The sequence below is a fragment of the Scyliorhinus torazame genome, chromosome 16, assembly GCF_047496885.1.
Source record: "Scyliorhinus torazame isolate Kashiwa2021f chromosome 16, sScyTor2.1, whole genome shotgun sequence".
Classification (NCBI taxonomy): domain Eukaryota; kingdom Metazoa; phylum Chordata; class Chondrichthyes; order Carcharhiniformes; family Scyliorhinidae; genus Scyliorhinus; species Scyliorhinus torazame.
Window position 1 is genome coordinate 158,042,554 of NC_092722.1, and position 18,172 is coordinate 158,060,725.

The 18,172-nt window shown below is 53.3% G+C and overlaps 1 protein-coding gene across 1 annotated transcript in view; it reads left to right on the forward strand.

The window, feature by feature from the left end:
* LOC140392306 (scavenger receptor cysteine-rich domain-containing protein DMBT1-like) overlaps nt 1–18,172 on the forward strand; it is an 80,914-nt gene that overhangs the window by 34,234 nt on the left and 28,508 nt on the right. Inside the window, exons 3-4 of the mRNA XM_072477622.1 lie at nt 12,402–12,610; nt 13,735–13,749. Coding sequence (XP_072333723.1) covers nt 12,402–12,610; nt 13,735–13,749 — 224 coding nt within the window. The remainder of the gene's footprint in view (nt 1–12,401; nt 12,611–13,734; nt 13,750–18,172) is intronic.

The following is an 18,172-nucleotide window of genomic DNA, read 5'->3' on the forward strand; positions in this document are numbered from 1 at the left end:
ATGAGCGGTAAAGCAAAAAGTGCAGAGGATACCGGAAGTCTGCAGAAGGATTTGGATAGGTTAGGTGAATGGGCTCAGGTCTGGCAGATGGAATTCAATGTTGGCAAGTGTGAGGCTATCCATTTTGGGAGGAATAACAGCAGAATGGATTATTATTTAAACGGTAAGATGTTAAAACATGCTGTTGTGCAGAGGGACCTGGGTGTGTTGGTGCACGAGTCGCAAAAAGTTGGTGTGCAGGTGCAACAGGTGATTAAGAAGGCTAATCGAGTTTTGTCTTTCATTGCTAGAGGGATGGAGTTCAAGACTAGTGAGGTTATGCTGCAATTGTATAGGGTGTTGGTGAGGCCGCATCTGGAGTATTGTGTTCAGTTTTGGTCTCCTTACCTGAGAAAGGACATATTGGCACTGGAGGGAGTGCAGAGGCGATTCACCAGGTTGATCCCAGAGTTGAGGGGATTAGATTATGACGAGAGGTTGAGTAGACTGGGACTGTGCTCATTGGAGTTCAGAAGGATGCGGGGGGATCTTATTGAGACATATAAAATTATGAAGGGAATAGATAGGATAGATGCGGGCAGGTTGTTTCCACTGGTCGGGGAAGGCAGAACTAGGGGGCATAGCCTCAAAGTAAGGGGAGGTAGATTTAGGACGGAGTGTAGGAGGAACCTCTTCACCCAAAGGGTTGTGAATCTCTGGAATTCCTTGCCCAGTGAAGCAGTTGAGGCTCCTTCTTTAAACGTTTTTAAGAAAAAGATAGATGCCTTTCTAAAGAATAAAGGGATTCGGGGATATGGTGTACGGGCCGGAGAGTGGAGCTGAGTCCACAAAGATCAGCCCTGATCTCATTACATGGCGGAGCAGGCTCGAGGGGCCAGATGGCCTACTCCTGTTCCTAGTTCTTATGTTCTTATTCAATCCTGAGGCATATTTACAAAGGATGTTGTGTAATGGTTGGGCCATAGGTAATTATCCAATTAACTGATTTTCAAAGCCCTCAAATATGGCGGAAATTCCTTTGTACTTGAATTCAATCAGATATAATGTTCAAGAACATTTTTTAATTCTGGTAGCAAGCATGCTGAGGATATGGCTACAAAACCATTGTATCGTAATGTTTGATGATGGTAGAAAAGGACAATGGGTAATGCAGAGTGTTACCACATCATGGGCTAGTGCGCGGTCAATCCCACCCCACTTGACCCAGAGTCGCAATACAAGTGAATTAACCAATAATTATTAGAAAAATACCCCAGCTCTTGGCTGCCCGATAATTACTGTCACCAGGTTTGTAAATGTAAACACAATTTATTTTTATTAATAACAGGAACTGTTATGAAATATGCAGCAAATACAATGAAAATTGCTTATTGTCACAAGCAGGCTTCAAATGAAGTTACTGTGAAAAGCCCCTAGTCGCCACATTCCGGCGCCTGTTTGGGGAGGCTGGTAAGGGAATTAAACTGAGCTGCAGGCCTGCCTTGGTCTGCTTTCAAAGCCAACGATTTAGCCCTGTGCTAAACTGATTAACTATTATCTAATTCCTAACTCTCCGCTTCAACTTGTCCCCACCCTCTACACCCACACTCAAGACAGGCAAACACAGACGGGCGGAAAGGGATAAAAAGAAATACGTAAAAGTGAAAAAGAGTCTTTGAGCAAGATTCTCCCCCAAAATTTCTAAGTTAATTTGTGGCGGGTTTTTCAGAGAGTTCCCTGCCGGCCCTGCTGGTAATATCCCCACCACTATTCAGTGTCACTTAGTTACTTGTATGCGCCCTGGGGAGTTTCTCACCATTTTAGACCATGCTTAGATTAATTTTAGCACTGGGGAGCTGAACTCAGAGATCAGGGGCGGGATTCTCCACAAACTGGCGCGATGTCCGCTACTCGGCTCCAAAAACGGCGCGGATAACTCCAGCGTCGGGGCCCCCCCAAACATCGCTAATTCTCCGGCCCCGAATGGGCTAGCAGTGGCGTGACGCCATTCGCAATGGTTCACCCGACGTGACGGTCACGCCGTGCGGCGACATTCACGCCGCACGGCGTGACGGCTCAAAAGACGGGCTGCTCCCCCTACCCGACTGGATGGCCACCCGCCACACAGCCCCGAGGTTCTAGGACCGCGACATCGAGGCGCGCCTGGATGCAGTGGAGCAGAAGAGGGAGGCCCTGTACCCCGGACACGGCCGCAGGGTCGCCCCAGGCCTCAGCCGGTGTCTGGAAGGAGGTGGCAGAGGCCGTCAGCGCTGTGACTCTGACACCACGGACAGGCACCCAGGGCCACAAGCAGGTGAACGATCTCGTCAGGGCAGCCAGGGTGAGTCGTCCCCCCGCTCCTTGCCCGATATCCATATCCCCCATATTCCCCCACCCCCATATCCCCCTCCCCCATATCCCCCTTCCCCATATCCCCCTCACCATATCCCCCCTCCCCCATATCCCCCCTCCCCATATCCCCCCTCCCCCATATCCCCCCTCCCCCATATCACCTGATCACCGCCTGCGTGTCTAACCATGCATGCTTCATTGTGTATCGTAGGAGCAAATGTCGAGGCACCCATCCCCGCAGATGCCGACCGCCCGCAGGATGCCCCACGGCGACCACGGGAGACGGAGAGACCCGGACCCTCTGGCATGTGACACCCGCAGGATACCCCACGGCGACCATGGGAGATGGAGAGACCTGAAGCAACAGGGAGACGACGCCCACAGGATGCCCCTCGGCGACCACGGGAGACGGAGAGACCTGGAGCAACAGGGAGACGACGCCTCTGTCTCGTGCGGGTGCGGCGACGCAGGCGTGTGCCACCCAGCGACGAGGGGGGCAGCCACAGGCCCCCGTCGCAGCCGAGCCACGAAACCACAACCCAGGACAGCCCTACCCAGGACAGCCCTACCCAGGACACCCTTACCCAGGACACCCCTACCCAGGACACCCCTACCCAGGAGACCCCTACCCAGGAGACCCCTACCCAGGACACCCCTACCCAGGAAACCGAAATACAGGACAGTGACACAGAGTGGATGGGTGGAGACGAAGTACCATGGACTCAGAGTCGGACGATGCGCACGACACAACGCCACTGCTGTCTCCAACACCCTCCGCCATCGCAGAGACACACACCTCGGTTGGGCACTTTAGTGATGAGGCGTCTGGTACACTCACTGGTGCGCACAACACAGCCGTACCGGTACAGCAGGTGGAGGGAGGAGCAGCAGAGGGGCCGGGAGGTCGGAGGGCAGCCCGGCGCAAGCAAGCATCTGCAGCCCAGATGGATCCCGGGTTCCTGGAGTTACCACACCCACCCATAGCTCCGATGCAACCACCGAACCTGGGACGAGCGAAGAGGGTGACGGCCGGCTTGCAGCGGCTGCAGTCGCAGGTGGAGGAGTGCACCCGCGTTCAGGAGCTGGGAGTGATGCCGGTCATGCGTGCCACCCAGGCCGACACCGCACGGGTGGCGTCTGCGGTGGAGGTAATGGGTGCGACGGGGTCAGACATGGGGAGCAGTTTGCGAGGCCTGGGGCTTTCCGTGAAGGCGGCGTGTGTGGCCCAGGACATGGCTGCTCTCTCACAGGAAGCCATGAGCCAGACCCAGCGGCAGATGGCAGAGGCGCTCAATGCCGTGGCCCTGTCTCAGCAGGCCATGGCCCAGTCTCAGCAGTCCATCGCTGAGGACATCGGCGCCATTGCCCATGTGCTAGCCGGCATCGCACAGTCACAGACAGGGATGGGCAACTCCCCCTAGTCAGTGAAGCGGGCGTCTATCAGCCTGTCCCGTGCCCGCTGGCCCAGCCGGTTACGGTGGACAGCCACCCGCCCATGTCTAGCCCATCTGCCCTGACCATTGCCCCCACCCCCCTCATCTGGGGAGGACTGCGCCTCTTCCTGCAGCTCCTCCACTCCGCCCTCCTCTGCCTGCGGAACATCGCCGCTCTGCTGGGCTGTGTTGTGCAGGACACAATGATGCGGCCGATCCTATCTGACGGATACCCTCCTTGTGTTCCTCCTCCACTAGGTGCTCCTCCTCCTCCTCGTCCTGTCGGGCGGGTGTCCCTCCAGCCTGGGTTGCTGCCGCCTGCCCCTCTGCGGCAGCCTGCGCCACCTCTCTGGTACGCTCCTCCTCCTCCTCCAGGGCAACATGGAGAATAGCGGCTGCCGCCACGGCGGCCAAATTCATTGGCTGATCAGAAAACATGAAGGCGGGCGGGGGGGGGGGGAACGACGACATGTCATCATTGCCCGTACCCCCCTCCCTCCAGCCAGGTGGCATGGACTGCATGGGCGCAACTGTTGGAGGATGGCGCCTGGCCAGGCGGTCAAACCCCCTTGCCCTCGCACCCCCCCGTCCCCGACACTCACCCCCTCCTCGCCTGCACTCATCCCCCCGTCCCCCTCCCTGGCACGCACCCCCACCGTCCCCGGCACTCACCCCCCTGTCCCCGGCACTCACCACCCCCCCCATCCCCGGCGCTCACCCCCCTGTCCTCGACACTCACCGCCCCCCCCCCCCGTCCCCCGCGTCCCCCAGTATCACAGAGGTCCAGGCACCTGAAACGCATTTTGAGCATGCCAAAGCACCTCTCTATCACACCCCTTGTCGCTGCATGGGCATCATTGTCGCGGTTCTCCGCCTCATTCTGTGGCCTCCGTATAGGCGTCATCAGCCACGACCGCAATGTGTAATCCCTGTCGCCGAGCAACCAGCCCCTCTGCCGGGGGTGGCATCCCTCGTACATGCCAGGGATGTAAGACCGCGACAACACGTATGAGTCATGTACACTTCCCGGGTACAGGGCGCATATGTGCAGGATAATCATGCGGTGTTCGCAGACCACCTGGATGTTCATGGAATAGGTCCTCTTCCTATTGGTGAACACGACCCTGTTATCTGCAGGTGGCCGCACGGCGACGTGCATCCCATCGATCGCGCCCTGGACCATGGGAAACCCTGCCACAGCAGAGAAGCCCACGGCCCGGGCGGCCTGGCTGGCCCGGTCCACAGGGAAGCAGATGTAGCGGTCCGCAATGGCATTTTGGGCGTCTGTCACTGCCCGGATGCACCGGTGCACCGATGTCTGTGAGATGCCGGACAGGTCCCCACCTGGCGCCTGGAATGACCCCGTGGCATAAAAGTTCAGGGCCACCGTAACCTTGACGGACACAGGGAGAGGGTGTTCCCCCCCCACCCCCACCCCCAGTGCCATGCGGTGCCAGGTGTGCCAGCAGGTGGCAGATGTGTGCCACGGTTTCCTGGCCCATCCGGAGTCTCCTCCTGCATTCCCGGTCCATGAGGTCCTGGTACGAAAGCCGGGGCCAGTACACACGGGGCCTCCGTTGCCGTGGCGCCGCGATATCCTCCTCCCCCTCCTCGTGTTCCTCCTCCACTAGGTGCTCCTCCTCCAACTCGTCCTGTCGGGCGGGTGTCCCTCCAGCCTGTGTGGCTGCCGCCTGCCCCTCTGCGGCAGCCTGCGCCGCCTCTCTGGAGCGCTCCTACTCCTCCTCCAGGGCAACATGGAGAATAGCAGCTGCCGCCACGGCGGTCAACATCGCTGGCTGATCAGAAAACATTACGGCCTGCGGGGGGGAACGACGACATGTCATCATTGCCCATACCCCCCTCCCCCCAGCCAGGTGGCATGGACCGCATGGGCGCGACTGTTGGAGGATGGCACCTGGCCAGGCGGACAAACTCCCTTGCCCTCGCACCCCCCGTCCCGACACTCACCCCCCCCTCGCCGGCAATCATCCCCCCATCCCCCGCCCCGGCACGCATCCCCACCGTCCCCGGCACTCACCCCCCCGTCCCCGGCACTCACCCCCCCCCGTCCCCGGCACCCCCGTCCCCGTCCCCGACACTCACTCCTCCCCCCCCCCCCCCGTCCCCCTTCCCCGGCACTCATCCCCCCGTCCCCCTCCCCGACACTCACCCCCCATGTCCCTCTCCCCGGCACGCACCCCACCGTCCCCGGTACGCACCCCCACAGTCCCCGGCACGCACCCCCACTGTCCCCGGCACGCACCCCCACCGTCCCCGGCACTCACTCCCCCGTCCCCCTCGCCGGCACTTATCCCGCCGTCCCCCTCCCCGGCATGCACCCCCACCGTCCCCGGCACGCACCCCCACCGTCCCCAGCACGCACCCCCACCGTCCCCGACACGTACCCCCACCGTCCCCGGCACGCACACCCACCGTCCCCGGCACTCACCCCCCCCCCCCCCCCCCTCGCCGGCACTCATCCCTCCGTCCCCCTCCCCGGCACGCAAGTGAGGACACCCTGCAATGGGGTCTCTGGGGGCCCCGCTTTTCAGCCCCCCAAGCTTCCTTACAGCACCCTGTCCCTTCCAAGACCCCTACCCATCACCCTTCCAACTTCTTAGAGGCCCCTACTTACCTGCCCTGCACACCCCCACTCTTCAAACGTCCCTTCCACCCTCCTTTCATGGGCATGGCCCCCGTGGCTCCTAACCATTGGCAGTGCCACTCTGGGATTTGGGAACCCTTGCACTGCCACCCTGGCACTCACAGCCTTTCTGGAGGAGAGAGAGTCCTTGTTCCTGTGCTTCCAGGAGTCAAACTGAGTTCCTTGGACTCTGAAAATCATTCCACTGGGACAGGATCCACTTGTTACTGGCCAGTGTATAGCCTTTTGGGCCAATTCATTGGCCTTCAGCCAATCAATAAATCCAAATCCCACCCCAATCTCTCTCTCTGGTGCTGAAAATTCTGAAGCTCCTGTTAAATCTAGCAGAGATTATCAGAGTGTCCTCTCCTGTAACTTCTGAATTCCTCGTTCTCTCTGCTGCTTGTCCCCAGATACATGTCCATTAATCATCCGTAAATCAAAAATAATAAGGGACAAATAAAAAGAAGGGGAAGTAAGGGAATAAAAAGTAAAGAACCTTTACGTGAGTAAGAATAATTAACTAAGGAAGAGCCGATTTACAGAGGCAAGAACAAAGCTGGTCTGGATAGAATGGAACAAAAGGTTGGCCGAAAAATTGTAGCTCAACAATAAGCTACCTTCAAAAAAGAAATGGGTCGGGTACAGTCTCTCAAAAGGCAAAATTGGGTAAAAAAATACAGAGCTCCCCGGATAAAAAAGGAGAGAAGAATTTCGATAATTTAAAAAAAAGTGTGGTCATTACTTCTGTCAGGTGGAAAATAGAGTTGAGAACTAAGAGGAGTACAGAAGGTTCAAAGGGGAGGTGAAAAAGCACATTACAGAAGCGAAGAGAGATTCTGAGAAAAGACTGGTAGCCAACGTAAAGGGGAATCACTGAATAGGCATATAAAGAGTAAAAGGGTGGTGAAAGGGGGAGTAGGGTCATTTCAGGACCTAAAAGGGAATTCACACATGAATTCACACATAGATAAATATATATTTTGCATCTGTCTTTACCAAAGAGGCAGATGGCACCCAGGGCGTGGTGACAGAGGAGGACATTCTGTCCCCCAGGTGGGCTCAAAATTGATAAGGAGGATGTGTTTGTAGGGGACAATTTCAAAGTTTGGGATGATACAAAACTTGCAAAATGTGAAGCTCAGCAGTGTAGAACCTCATGAGGACAAGTTGGTGGAGTGGGCAGATTGGTGGCAGATGAAGCTCAATGCGGAGAAATGTGAGGTGATGCATTTTGGTAGGAAGAACATGGACAGACAATACAAAATAAGGGGTAAAATTCTTAAGGGGCTGCAGGAACAGAGGGATCTGGGTGTATATGTGCACAGATCATTGAAGGTGGCACGACAGTTGGAGCGAGCAGTTAATAAAGCATATAGCATTCAGGGCTTTATTAACAGTATCATAGAGTATAAGAGTAAGGATGTTATGCTGAACTTAGACAAGACACGAGTTAGATCTCAGCTGCAATATTGTATGCAGTTCTGGGCGCCATACTACAGGAAGGTTGTTAATGAATTGGAGAGAGTGCAGAAGAGGTTTACAAGAATGGTTCCAGGGATGAGAAGCTTCAGTTATGAGGATAGATTGGAGAGGTTGGGACTGTTCTCCTTGGAAAGAAGAAGGCTGAGAGGAGATTTGATAGAGGGCAATGGACAGGGTAGATAGGGAGAAACCGTTCCCATTTTCAAAGGGTCAAGAATGAGAGAGAACAATTTTATGGTGATTTGCAAAAGAAGCAAATGAGATGTGAGAAAAGACCTTTTCACACAATTTGTGGTTCATGTCTGGAATACACTGCCTGGAAGTGTGGTTCAAATGAAACAATAGAGAAGGCATTAGATGATTATCTGAACAGAAACAATGTGCAGTGTTGCGGGGTAAAGGCAGGGGAATGGCATCAAGTCATGATGCTCGTTTGGCGAGCTGGTGCCGGTTTAGACATGATGGACAAAATAGCTTCCTTCTGCTGGGAGGTAATAATTCTGTGGTTCAGTGAACGAAGAGAAACAAATAATAATTTGTAATCGTTGTATCGTAAGGAACAGAATATAAGTGATTAGAAGCCATTTGGCAACTATCGACTTTTCTAGTTGGACCACACCCAAAGCACTGCAAACAGTTCAGGTTACCACATCTTAAGAACTGGTAACCTGGTTTACTGGTTTTTAAGCAATTGCAGCATAGATTTACCACAATCATTCCAGGAATCCAAGGGTTAAGCTCCAGTCAAAGTCTTCAAGTGGGAATAGTTAATTTTCTGAATGGAAAGATTGCCAGTGCTCTAGGAAAAGGCAGAAGAGTGGACATGGTGAATTGCTCTTGGGAGCACGGTAGCACAATGGTTAGCACTATGGCTTCACAGTGCCAGGATCCCATGTTCGATTCTCAGCTTAGGTCACTGTCTGTGCGGAGTCTGCACGTTCACCCCCTGTCTGCGTGGGTTTCCTCCACAATTCCTGAAAGATGTGCTGTTAGGTAATTTGGACATTCTCAATTCTCCCTCTTTATACCTGAACAGGCGCCGGAATGTGCTGACTAGGGACTTTTAACAGTAACTTCATTGCAGTTTTAATGTAAGCCTACTTGTGACAATAAAGATGATTAAAATATGGATATGTCGGACTAAATGGCCACCTTCCGTGTGGCAGCTATTTTATGATTGTATGAATTTGGAACTCTCTTCCACGGATGATTGGTGTTAGATCAATTCTTCATTTTAAGCTCAGATTGATAGACTCTTGATAGAAAATATTTTATTGAGGCATTTATAATTTTAACACTTTTCAACAACAATATCCAACAGAGACAGAGCCCACAACAAAATAACTATCATCCCTCCCGAACACAAACCCAACCAACATAGCTTATAAAAACACACCGCTAGCCCTCCCGCAATTGTTTTTTTCCTACCCTTATTCATCACTTCTATGTCTCCCCTTTTTCCCCCCATCCCCTTCCCCCCCCTGCTGACAGTCTAATTTTCCGCAAAGAAGTCGATGAAAGGCTGACACCTCCGAGCAAACCCCTGCAGCCCCTCAAAGCGAATTTAATTTTCGCAAGCCTGAGAAACCCCGCCATGTCACTAATCCAAACCCCCGACTTCGGGGGCTCTGAGTCCCCCCATCCCAGTAAAATATGTTTCCGGGCCACCAGGGAAGCAAAGGTCAAAACATCGGCCTCTCTCCCCCCCCTGGGCTCCTTGGTCTTCCGACACTCCAAAGATCGCCACCTCCGACTCGGAGCCACCCTCCTTTGCAGTACCTATGACATGATGTCTGCAAATCCCTGCGAAAAGCTACTCAGCCTCGGACATGCCCAGAACATGTGTACATGATTCGCAGGGCTTCCCCTACATTGCCCATATCTGTCCTCCACCTCCTCAAAGAACCTGCTCATCTGGGCCACGGTCATATGAACCCTGTGGACCACCTTGAATTGGATCAGGCTGAGCCTGGTACTCGACGAGGACGCATTAACTCTCCGTAGATCCTCCTCCCATAACCCAGCCTCGAACTCACCCCCCCCCCCCCTTCCCCCAACACTTCTTCCCACTTTCTTTTCACCTCCCCTATTGGGGCTCCCTTCCACTCCATCAGCTCCTTATGGATCTCCGAGACCTTCCCCTCCCCAACTCCTGTTCTCGACATCACCTTATCCTGTAACCCACTTTGCGGAAAGCGTGGAAAGCTCGAGACCTGCCTCCGTACAAAATCCCTCACTTGCAGGTACCGGAACCCGTTCCGACCTAGCAACTCAAACTCTTCCTCCAGCTCCTCAAAACTCGCAAAACCCTCATCAAGAATGAGATCTCCATATCTCTCGATCCCTGCCCGCTGCCACCCTCGAAAGCCCCTCTCCAGCCCCACCGGAGGGAAGCGATGGTTATCGCTTATCGGTCCCCACACTGATGCCCCCTTCAAACCTATGTGCTGCCGCCACTGTCCCCATACCCTCAGGGTTGCCACTACTACCGGGCTTGTGGTGTACCGAGCCAGCGAGAATGGCAGAGGTGCCATTAACAATGCCCCGCCCCCCGCTCGAGCAGCACCGCGGGATTTTACCGGCCCAAATGAATCCCGAAATTACCGCATTCATCTGCCTAAAAAACGCCTTGGGGATAAAAATTGTGAGACACTGAAAAACAAACAGCAACCTTGGGAGGACTGTCATTTTCACAGTCTATACCCTCCTCGCCAGACACAGCGGGAGTGTGTCCCACCTTCAGAAGGCCCCCTTCACCTGCTCTACTAGCCTACCCAGATTCAATTTGTGGAGCTGTCCCCATTCCCGTGCCACCTGGATACCCAAGAACCTAAAGCTCCCTCCCTTGAATGGCATTTGCCCCAATCTCCTCTCCTGCCCCCTTGCCTGGATCGCAAAAACATCACTTTTACCCATATTCAATTTATACCCCAAGAACCGGCTGAATTCTTCTAGTATCGCCATAATGCCTCCAATCCCCCCCCCAATGGGTCTGATATGTACAAGAGCAAATTGTCCGCAGAGAGCGAGATCCTATGCTCCATCCACTTGTACTATCCCCCTGCCAAACCTTTGAAGATCATAGCACCATTGCTAAAGGTATCGTCCGCACATTTGCCACCGGTGCCTGATAAAGCAACCAGACCCATTCCACAAATCCCTGCCCAAACCCGAATCATCCCAGGACCTCCCATAAGTACTCCTATTCCACCCGGTCGAAGGCCTTCTCTGCGTCCATAGCCACCACGACCTTAACCTCGCGCCCCTTTGTAGGCATCATGATTACGTTCAAGAGCCTCCTAATATTGGTCGCCTGGTGTCGCCCCTTAACAAACCCCGTCTGATTTTCTCCTATTACCCCGGGACACAATCCTCGATCCATGTGGCCAGGATCTTTGCCAACGGTTTGATATTTACATTCAATAAGGAGATTGGTCTATATGACCCGCAGTTTTCCGGGTCCTTGTCCCTGCGACAATGTCGGGGGAAGCACTCCCACCTCCCTTACTTCATTAAATGCCCTTACCAACAGTGGCCCCAGCATCCCCAAAAGCTTCTTATAGAATTCCACCGGGTATCCATCCGTCCGGGGGTCACCAGCCCCTCTATTACCTCCCCAAGCCCAATTGGGACCTCCAGACCCTCCTCCAGCTCCTCATCCACCTTCGGGAACTCCAGCCTTCCCAAAAGTCGTCTCATCCCCTCTTCTCCGGCTGGGGGTTCCGATTTATACAGCTTGCTGTAGAAATCTCGAAACACTCCATTCATCCCCGCCGGTTCCAAGACCACCTTCCCACCCGTATCTCTCACTTTCCCAATCTCACTCGCCGCCTCTTGCTTCCTCAACTGATGCGCCAGCATCCTGCTCGATTTCTCCCCGTACTCATACACTGCCCCTCTCACCCTCCACAACTGTCCCACCGCCTTGCACGTGGATTGGAGACCAAATTCCAATTGTAGCCTCTTGCGTTCCTTCAAAAGCCCTTCTGCAAATCAGGGAAAGGCCCAAAGAAAGACCACGCACTCGATGGCCGCCGGAAGTCGGTGGACTCTTGTTAGCCTTGGTATGAAACGATGTGGGGCAAATGCAGATCTTTGGAGTGGGGTCAAAGATCAAATACTAAATGGTGGAACAGACTATATGGGTCAAATGTCCTTCACCTATTCCTAAGTGCCAATGTTCCTAAAGCAGCTGAATTGAGAAATGGAAATTCAGATTTGGGCATCTTTCTTAATATTAATAAATGACAGAGAGAAATATTAAAAGAATATTCAGTCAGGCGATTAAATACTATGTGTTATATCCATGTTATGGAACATTGTATTTAATTAGTAAAAAGAGTGAATGGGCGTTTCCTGCTTCGTACTTCCTTATCTTTTGAATACACATCCTGCTTTCTGAATGTTGTTTGTAGATGTGTGTGTATATGTTGCCCAGTTTATGGAGTAACTTGTGAATTGTAAAAGGTGAATACTACAAATAAAATTTACTATCATTCTCTCCCCAGGCTGGAAGTATCATCGCAGTGCACAAACGATTATGTTGCAATATATGATGGAGCTTCAACAAAATCTCCTCTGATTGCAACAGTATGTACTGGATCAAACCATTTATTTAAATCATCGTCCAACACTATGACCGTTTATTTTAGATCTGATCACCTTAAAGCGAGTGCTGGCTTTACTGCATATTTCTACTCTCTGCCGTTGTTCCAACGTAAGTGTGTAAAATTTCCTGTCTTGTTAAATATAGTTTAAATGAGCACAGGTACATGGTTAGTTTCAAGGAGCCACTAGGCATCAGCAAATGCACAGATCAATTGTATTTCACCTTAATTGAATCCAATTAATTAATTGAATTTCATCAAAGGACATTAAAGAGGAATTCAGGAGAAAGTACATAAGTTGTGGACATATTTGCCAAATCATCCTGCTTGAGGTACCTGGGAATTTCTTGCTTCACAGGACAAATTCACCTGTGCCTGGGTCCATCCTCGATCTGAGGCCCCGGGTAGGTATAGCACTGGCAGCAGCAGACCTGCAGACCTCTGATTAGATGGAAGCTCTCTGCGGGCGGGACCTCTGCCCCCTGTCTCCTTCATCCTGGCGGTCGGCCTGCTGCTGGCTGGTTAAATGCCTGAATGATGCAAGATGAGGTGTGCTTCTCGGAAAGAGGTGTTGCCGGTGGCCCACTGACTATATCACTGCTGATTAAGACCCCTGTCGCATAAACAAGATTCCACTCACTGTGTTATGTGGGAACTGCCTGAAACTTCTCATGATCTCAACATCTACCTGTGCAGGAAGTATGGTCAGTTAGGGAAGCCTGATCTCCAGGATTAGGAGCTTGAGCAGAAGCTGGAATCACTGCAGTGCCTCAGCGAGGCTGAGCATCATATGGATAGCATGGGCTTGAATTAGTAATAGAGTAGGGATTGAAAGTGGAGGTGACTGAACCTAGGCAGCCTGTGACATCCAGGGTTCCAACTTGTCAGCCAGCGTCACAAGTACTCAGGAGGGCAACTCATCGATGCCAGTTGGGCAGGTCCCAGGTGATGCGTTTTGGTGGGGGAGGCAGGGAGGGCTGGTGAAGTGGGTGGTGCCATTGTCACAGGGAAACCATTCCATTAGTGTCCTTCTCTTTAAGAATGCACAAATAGGAGAGTCCACCCCCGTGAACCTGTGGGATTCTGCCAGTATTTTCCTGCCGATTTCACCGCATGGAGGGTTAGGGGGGGGCGTCCACCCCGCTTCTGGTAAAATACCAGGAGGAGGAAGAGGCCCTTCATTGATCACAGTTTTGATGAACCTGAAATGTTAACAATGTTTCTCTCTCCACAGATGATGCAGCAACTGGTGAGTGTTTTCAGATTTTCCATTTTAATGTGCGTCAAACTAAAGTTCTTGAAGCTTTGAGCACATAACAAGGCGGTGGCAGGAATGGGGTAAGTGAGGGACGCACATGTCATGAGCTCTACACTGATTGTAACAAGGCTTATTACAAGGTCCTATAGGGTAGGTTGGGACTGTCGTGTTGGGTGTTCTGATGCACAAATGATCCAACAAGGCTGTAGATGGTACAACTCTGTTTTATTGTCTTAACTACGGTAACAACTAACTTCTGGCTTGGGTACGTGCTTCACCAGCTAACCTGTGGACCCAGCCCTATCACTATCTTAGTGAGGCACTCAGCACATGATCTATGTCTGAGTGGCACGCTGTGAGCTCTGTGCTCTGAGCTATCTCCTGGTAGAATGAGCGGGAACTGTGGTGTTCCCTGTTTTATAGTGTGTGTGCTCTCACTGGCAATTGCCTGCGATGTTATGTGTGTGTTGGTTGGTCCAACTGCCTGTCCATCAGTGTGTGTGTGATTGCACCATGATATGCTGATGTGGATATCATGACATCCCTCCCTTTCACAAAGGATATGTGCCTACATGCTAATAAATAGAAATGTGTACTGAGTGCATCTGAGTATGTGCGTGCAATATTTACAAAATGTACATGAGGCTAAACTATATACAGAGGAAGGTGTCAGGTGCAACAGAACAACGAGGTTGTACCAATAACAGAACAAATGCAATCAGCAAACGACGGGAGAAAACTTCTGGATCAATGAACGACAAGAAAAGAAACTCGTTAAAAATACTGTAAAACAGTTCAGTGAGTCCAATGTGCTAACAGGCTCATAAGTCAAGTCTCTCAGGTGGGCGACGAATTCGGGTTGACTGCCTCAAGGGTGGGTCGGGATCCACCGGCTGAGGAATGGGCCTGGCCACGGGCGAGAGAGGAAGAGGCAGAGTGGCAGGAAGCTCAACAAAGTCGACATCAGGGACAACAGGAGGGCGTGGCACCGGTGCATGCCCGGATGACAGCTGATGATGTTGTGTCGTGCAGGCATATGTCCTCCGGATAACTTGAGAAGTAGTCAATCAGAATAATGTAGTCCCTGCCGAGCGCATGAAAGAGGTCCACGCTCACCTTCGCCCAGGGGGACGTGACCAACTCATGGGGCTGAAGGGTCTCAGGGGGTTGCGTCGGCTGAAACCTTTGGCAGGTGGGGTAGTTGAGCACAATGTTGGAGATGTCGTCGCTGATGCCCGGCCAGTACACAGCCTCTCGGGCCCTCCGCCTGCACTTTTCAACTCCGAGATGGCCTTTGTGCAGTTGTTCGAGGACAAGCCGGTGTATGCCGTGTGGGATCGATCCAGTCCAACTTCAAGAGGACACCATCAGTGACGGCCAAGTCGTCCCGGACATTGTAAAATTGTGGGCACTGCCCCTTGAGCCACCCTTCCGTCATGTGGCGCATCACACACTATGGAAAGGGGTCAGCCGCAGTCTCACGACGAATGTGGGCCAGAGGTGCATCAGTGGCCGGCAGATTGGCCGATGTGAAGGCTACTTGTGCGTCAACCTGACAAACGAACCCCTCCGAGTCGGGCGGTGTGTTGACCGCCCTGGACAGAGCATCTGCGATGATGAGATCCTTCCCCGGGGTGTAGACAAGTTGGAGGTCGTACCTCCGGAGCTGGAGCAGAATGCGCTGGAGGCGAGGGGTCATATCGTTGAGGTCCTTCTGAATGATGCCGACCAGGGGCGATGGTCGGTCTCCACAGTGAACTGCGGAAGACCATATACATAGTCATGAAACTTGTCGATGCCAGTCAACAGGCCTAGGCACTCCTTCTCAATCTGCGCATAGCGCTGTTCTGTGGGGGCCATAGCCCGCGACGCATAGGCGACCGGGGCCCATAATGCGGTGTTATCCCGTTGCAGGAGTACCGCCCCAATGCCGTACTGGCTGACGTCAGTTGAGACCTTTGTTTCCCGTGTGATATCGAAAAACGGCAGAACCGTGGCGGTGATGAGCTTGACCTTGAGCTCCTCCCATTCACTCTGCTGTGCGGGCAGCCACTGGAATTCCGTTGTCTTTTTGACCAGGTGGCGAAGAGCAGTCGTGTGCGAAGCAAGGTTAGGAATGAACTTCCCCAGGAAGTTGACCATCCCGAGAAAGCACAGCACTGCCTTCTTGTCTGACGGCTGCTGCATGGCTGCGATGGCTGCCACTTTGTCGGCATCCGGCCGCACACCCAACCGGGAGATGTGGTCCCCCAAAACCTTTAGCTCAGTCTGGCCAAAAGAGCACTTGGCTCGGTTAAGGCGCAGGCCCTGATCCCATATCCTTGCAAAGACACGCTGGAGATGACTGATGTGCTCCTGTGGTGTGCTGGACCAGATGATAACGTCGTCCACGTAGACGCGTACCCCTTCGATGCCCTCCATCATCTGTTCCATGATGCGATGGAACACCTCGGAGGCCGAGATGATGCCGAATGGCATCCTATTGTAGCAGTATCTGCCAAATGGAGTGTTGAAAATGCACAGCTTCGACTTCCGGTTGCGGTGATGCCTAGCTAGCCGCACGCTTCGGCGGCTCCAGCTCCGACGGACCTTTGGGCTCTTTTAAGAGCCCCAACGGGGAACTTTTCGACGACGCAACCCGGTGTGGGGTGTGTGAGAAGGGAGTCCCCCCCAAACGAAGGAGGAAAAAACCGGCGGCGGCGGCTGCAGCGCGAGGAATCGTCGACCAAAGGGTCAGAAAGAGAGAAGTACAAGATGGCGGTGGAGAAAGCGCAGGCGACATGGGGGCCTGAGCAGGATGAAATTGTGAGACGGTGCATGGAGCTGCTGAAGAGGGAGGTGCTGACCCCGTTGCTACAGGCAATTGAGGGGCTCAAGGAGACATTAAAGACCCAGGAGACAGAGCTCCGCGTGGTGGAGCAGAAGGTGACAGATATTGAGGACGAGATCGTGGGCCTGGCGGTTAAGACACAGACGCACGAGGCACTTCATAAAAAGTGTACTGAAAGGATCGAAGCCCTAGAAAATGGAGCGCGAAGGAAGAACCTTCGGATACTGGGTCTCCCTGAGGGTGTGGAAGGAGTGGACTGTGGAGCGTACGCAAGTACGATGCTGAGCTCACTGATGGGTGCTGAGGCCCCTACGGGCCCCTTGGAGGTGGAGTGGGCAAATCGGATTCTGGCGAGAAGGCCAAAAGCGGGATTTTACCGCCTTAAGGATAGAGAAGAGGTCCTGAGATGGGCTAAAAAGGTGCGGAGTAGCAGATGGGAGAATGCAGTGGTACGGGTATACCAGGATTGGAGTGCGGAGGTGGCGAGAAGGAGGGCGAGCTTCAACCGAGCCAAAGAGGTGTTGCATAAAAGGAAGGTGAAGTTCGGGATGCTGCAGCCGGCAAGACTATGGGTCACGTATCAGGAGAGACACCATTATTTCGAGACGGCGGAGGAAGCATGGACCTTCATCAAAGAAGAGAAATTGGATTGGAACTGAGGGACTGATGCTGCAGGAAATGTTATTGTTAATGTTATGGTTGAAGTTAATTGAGAAGTAATTTGGGAAGGGGGGAGACATTGGGGAAATGTGGGTGCCGGTGAGGGGGGAAAGACGGGACATAGTTGGAGAATGGGGAAGGGGAGGGGGAGGGGAAAGGGAGCTGCGCCATAAGAGGCGGGTCAGGTAAAGGGATGTTCCCGCGCCAGAAAGAATAAGGCGGGAAGACAGGCGCAAGGCGGATGGGAGTTCCCCACACGGGGGGGTCGAGGAGTGAGCAGGAGTAGCCCGGGTCAGTTGAAGTCAGCTGACTTACGGAAGTAATATGGGGGGAGCAATCATGCTAGAAAGAGATCTAGCGGGGAGGGGGGGAGGGAGGGGGGGGGACAACTGGGTTGCTGCTGCGGAAATCCAAAAGGAAATGGCTAAAGAGTGGGTGGGCGGGGATGGTGTGCGACGCTGGGGGAGCGAGCGGGAGCGCGGAGGCGGGATATGGGACTGGCCTAGAGAAGGTAATGGCTAGTCGATACGGGAGGGGGGCAGGTAGCCCCCTAGTGAGGCTGATCACGTGGAACGTGAGAGGCCTGAACGGAGCCATAAAAAGGGCCCGAGTGCTCGCGCATTTGAAAGGACTAAGGGCAGACGTGGTTATGCTCCAAGAGACGCACCTAAAGGTGGCGGACCAAGTTAGGCTAAGGAAAGGATGGGTGGGACAGGTGTTCCACTCAGGACTGGACGCAAAGAATAGAGGGGTGGCCATTTTGGTGGGGAAACGGGTAGCATTTGAAGCAAAGAACATCGTAGCAGATAGCGGAGGTAGATATGTAATGATGAGTGGCAGGCTGGAGGGAATGGAGGTCGTGTTGGTTAATGTGTATGCCCCAAACTGGGACGATGCGGGATTTATGAGACGGATGCTGGGGCG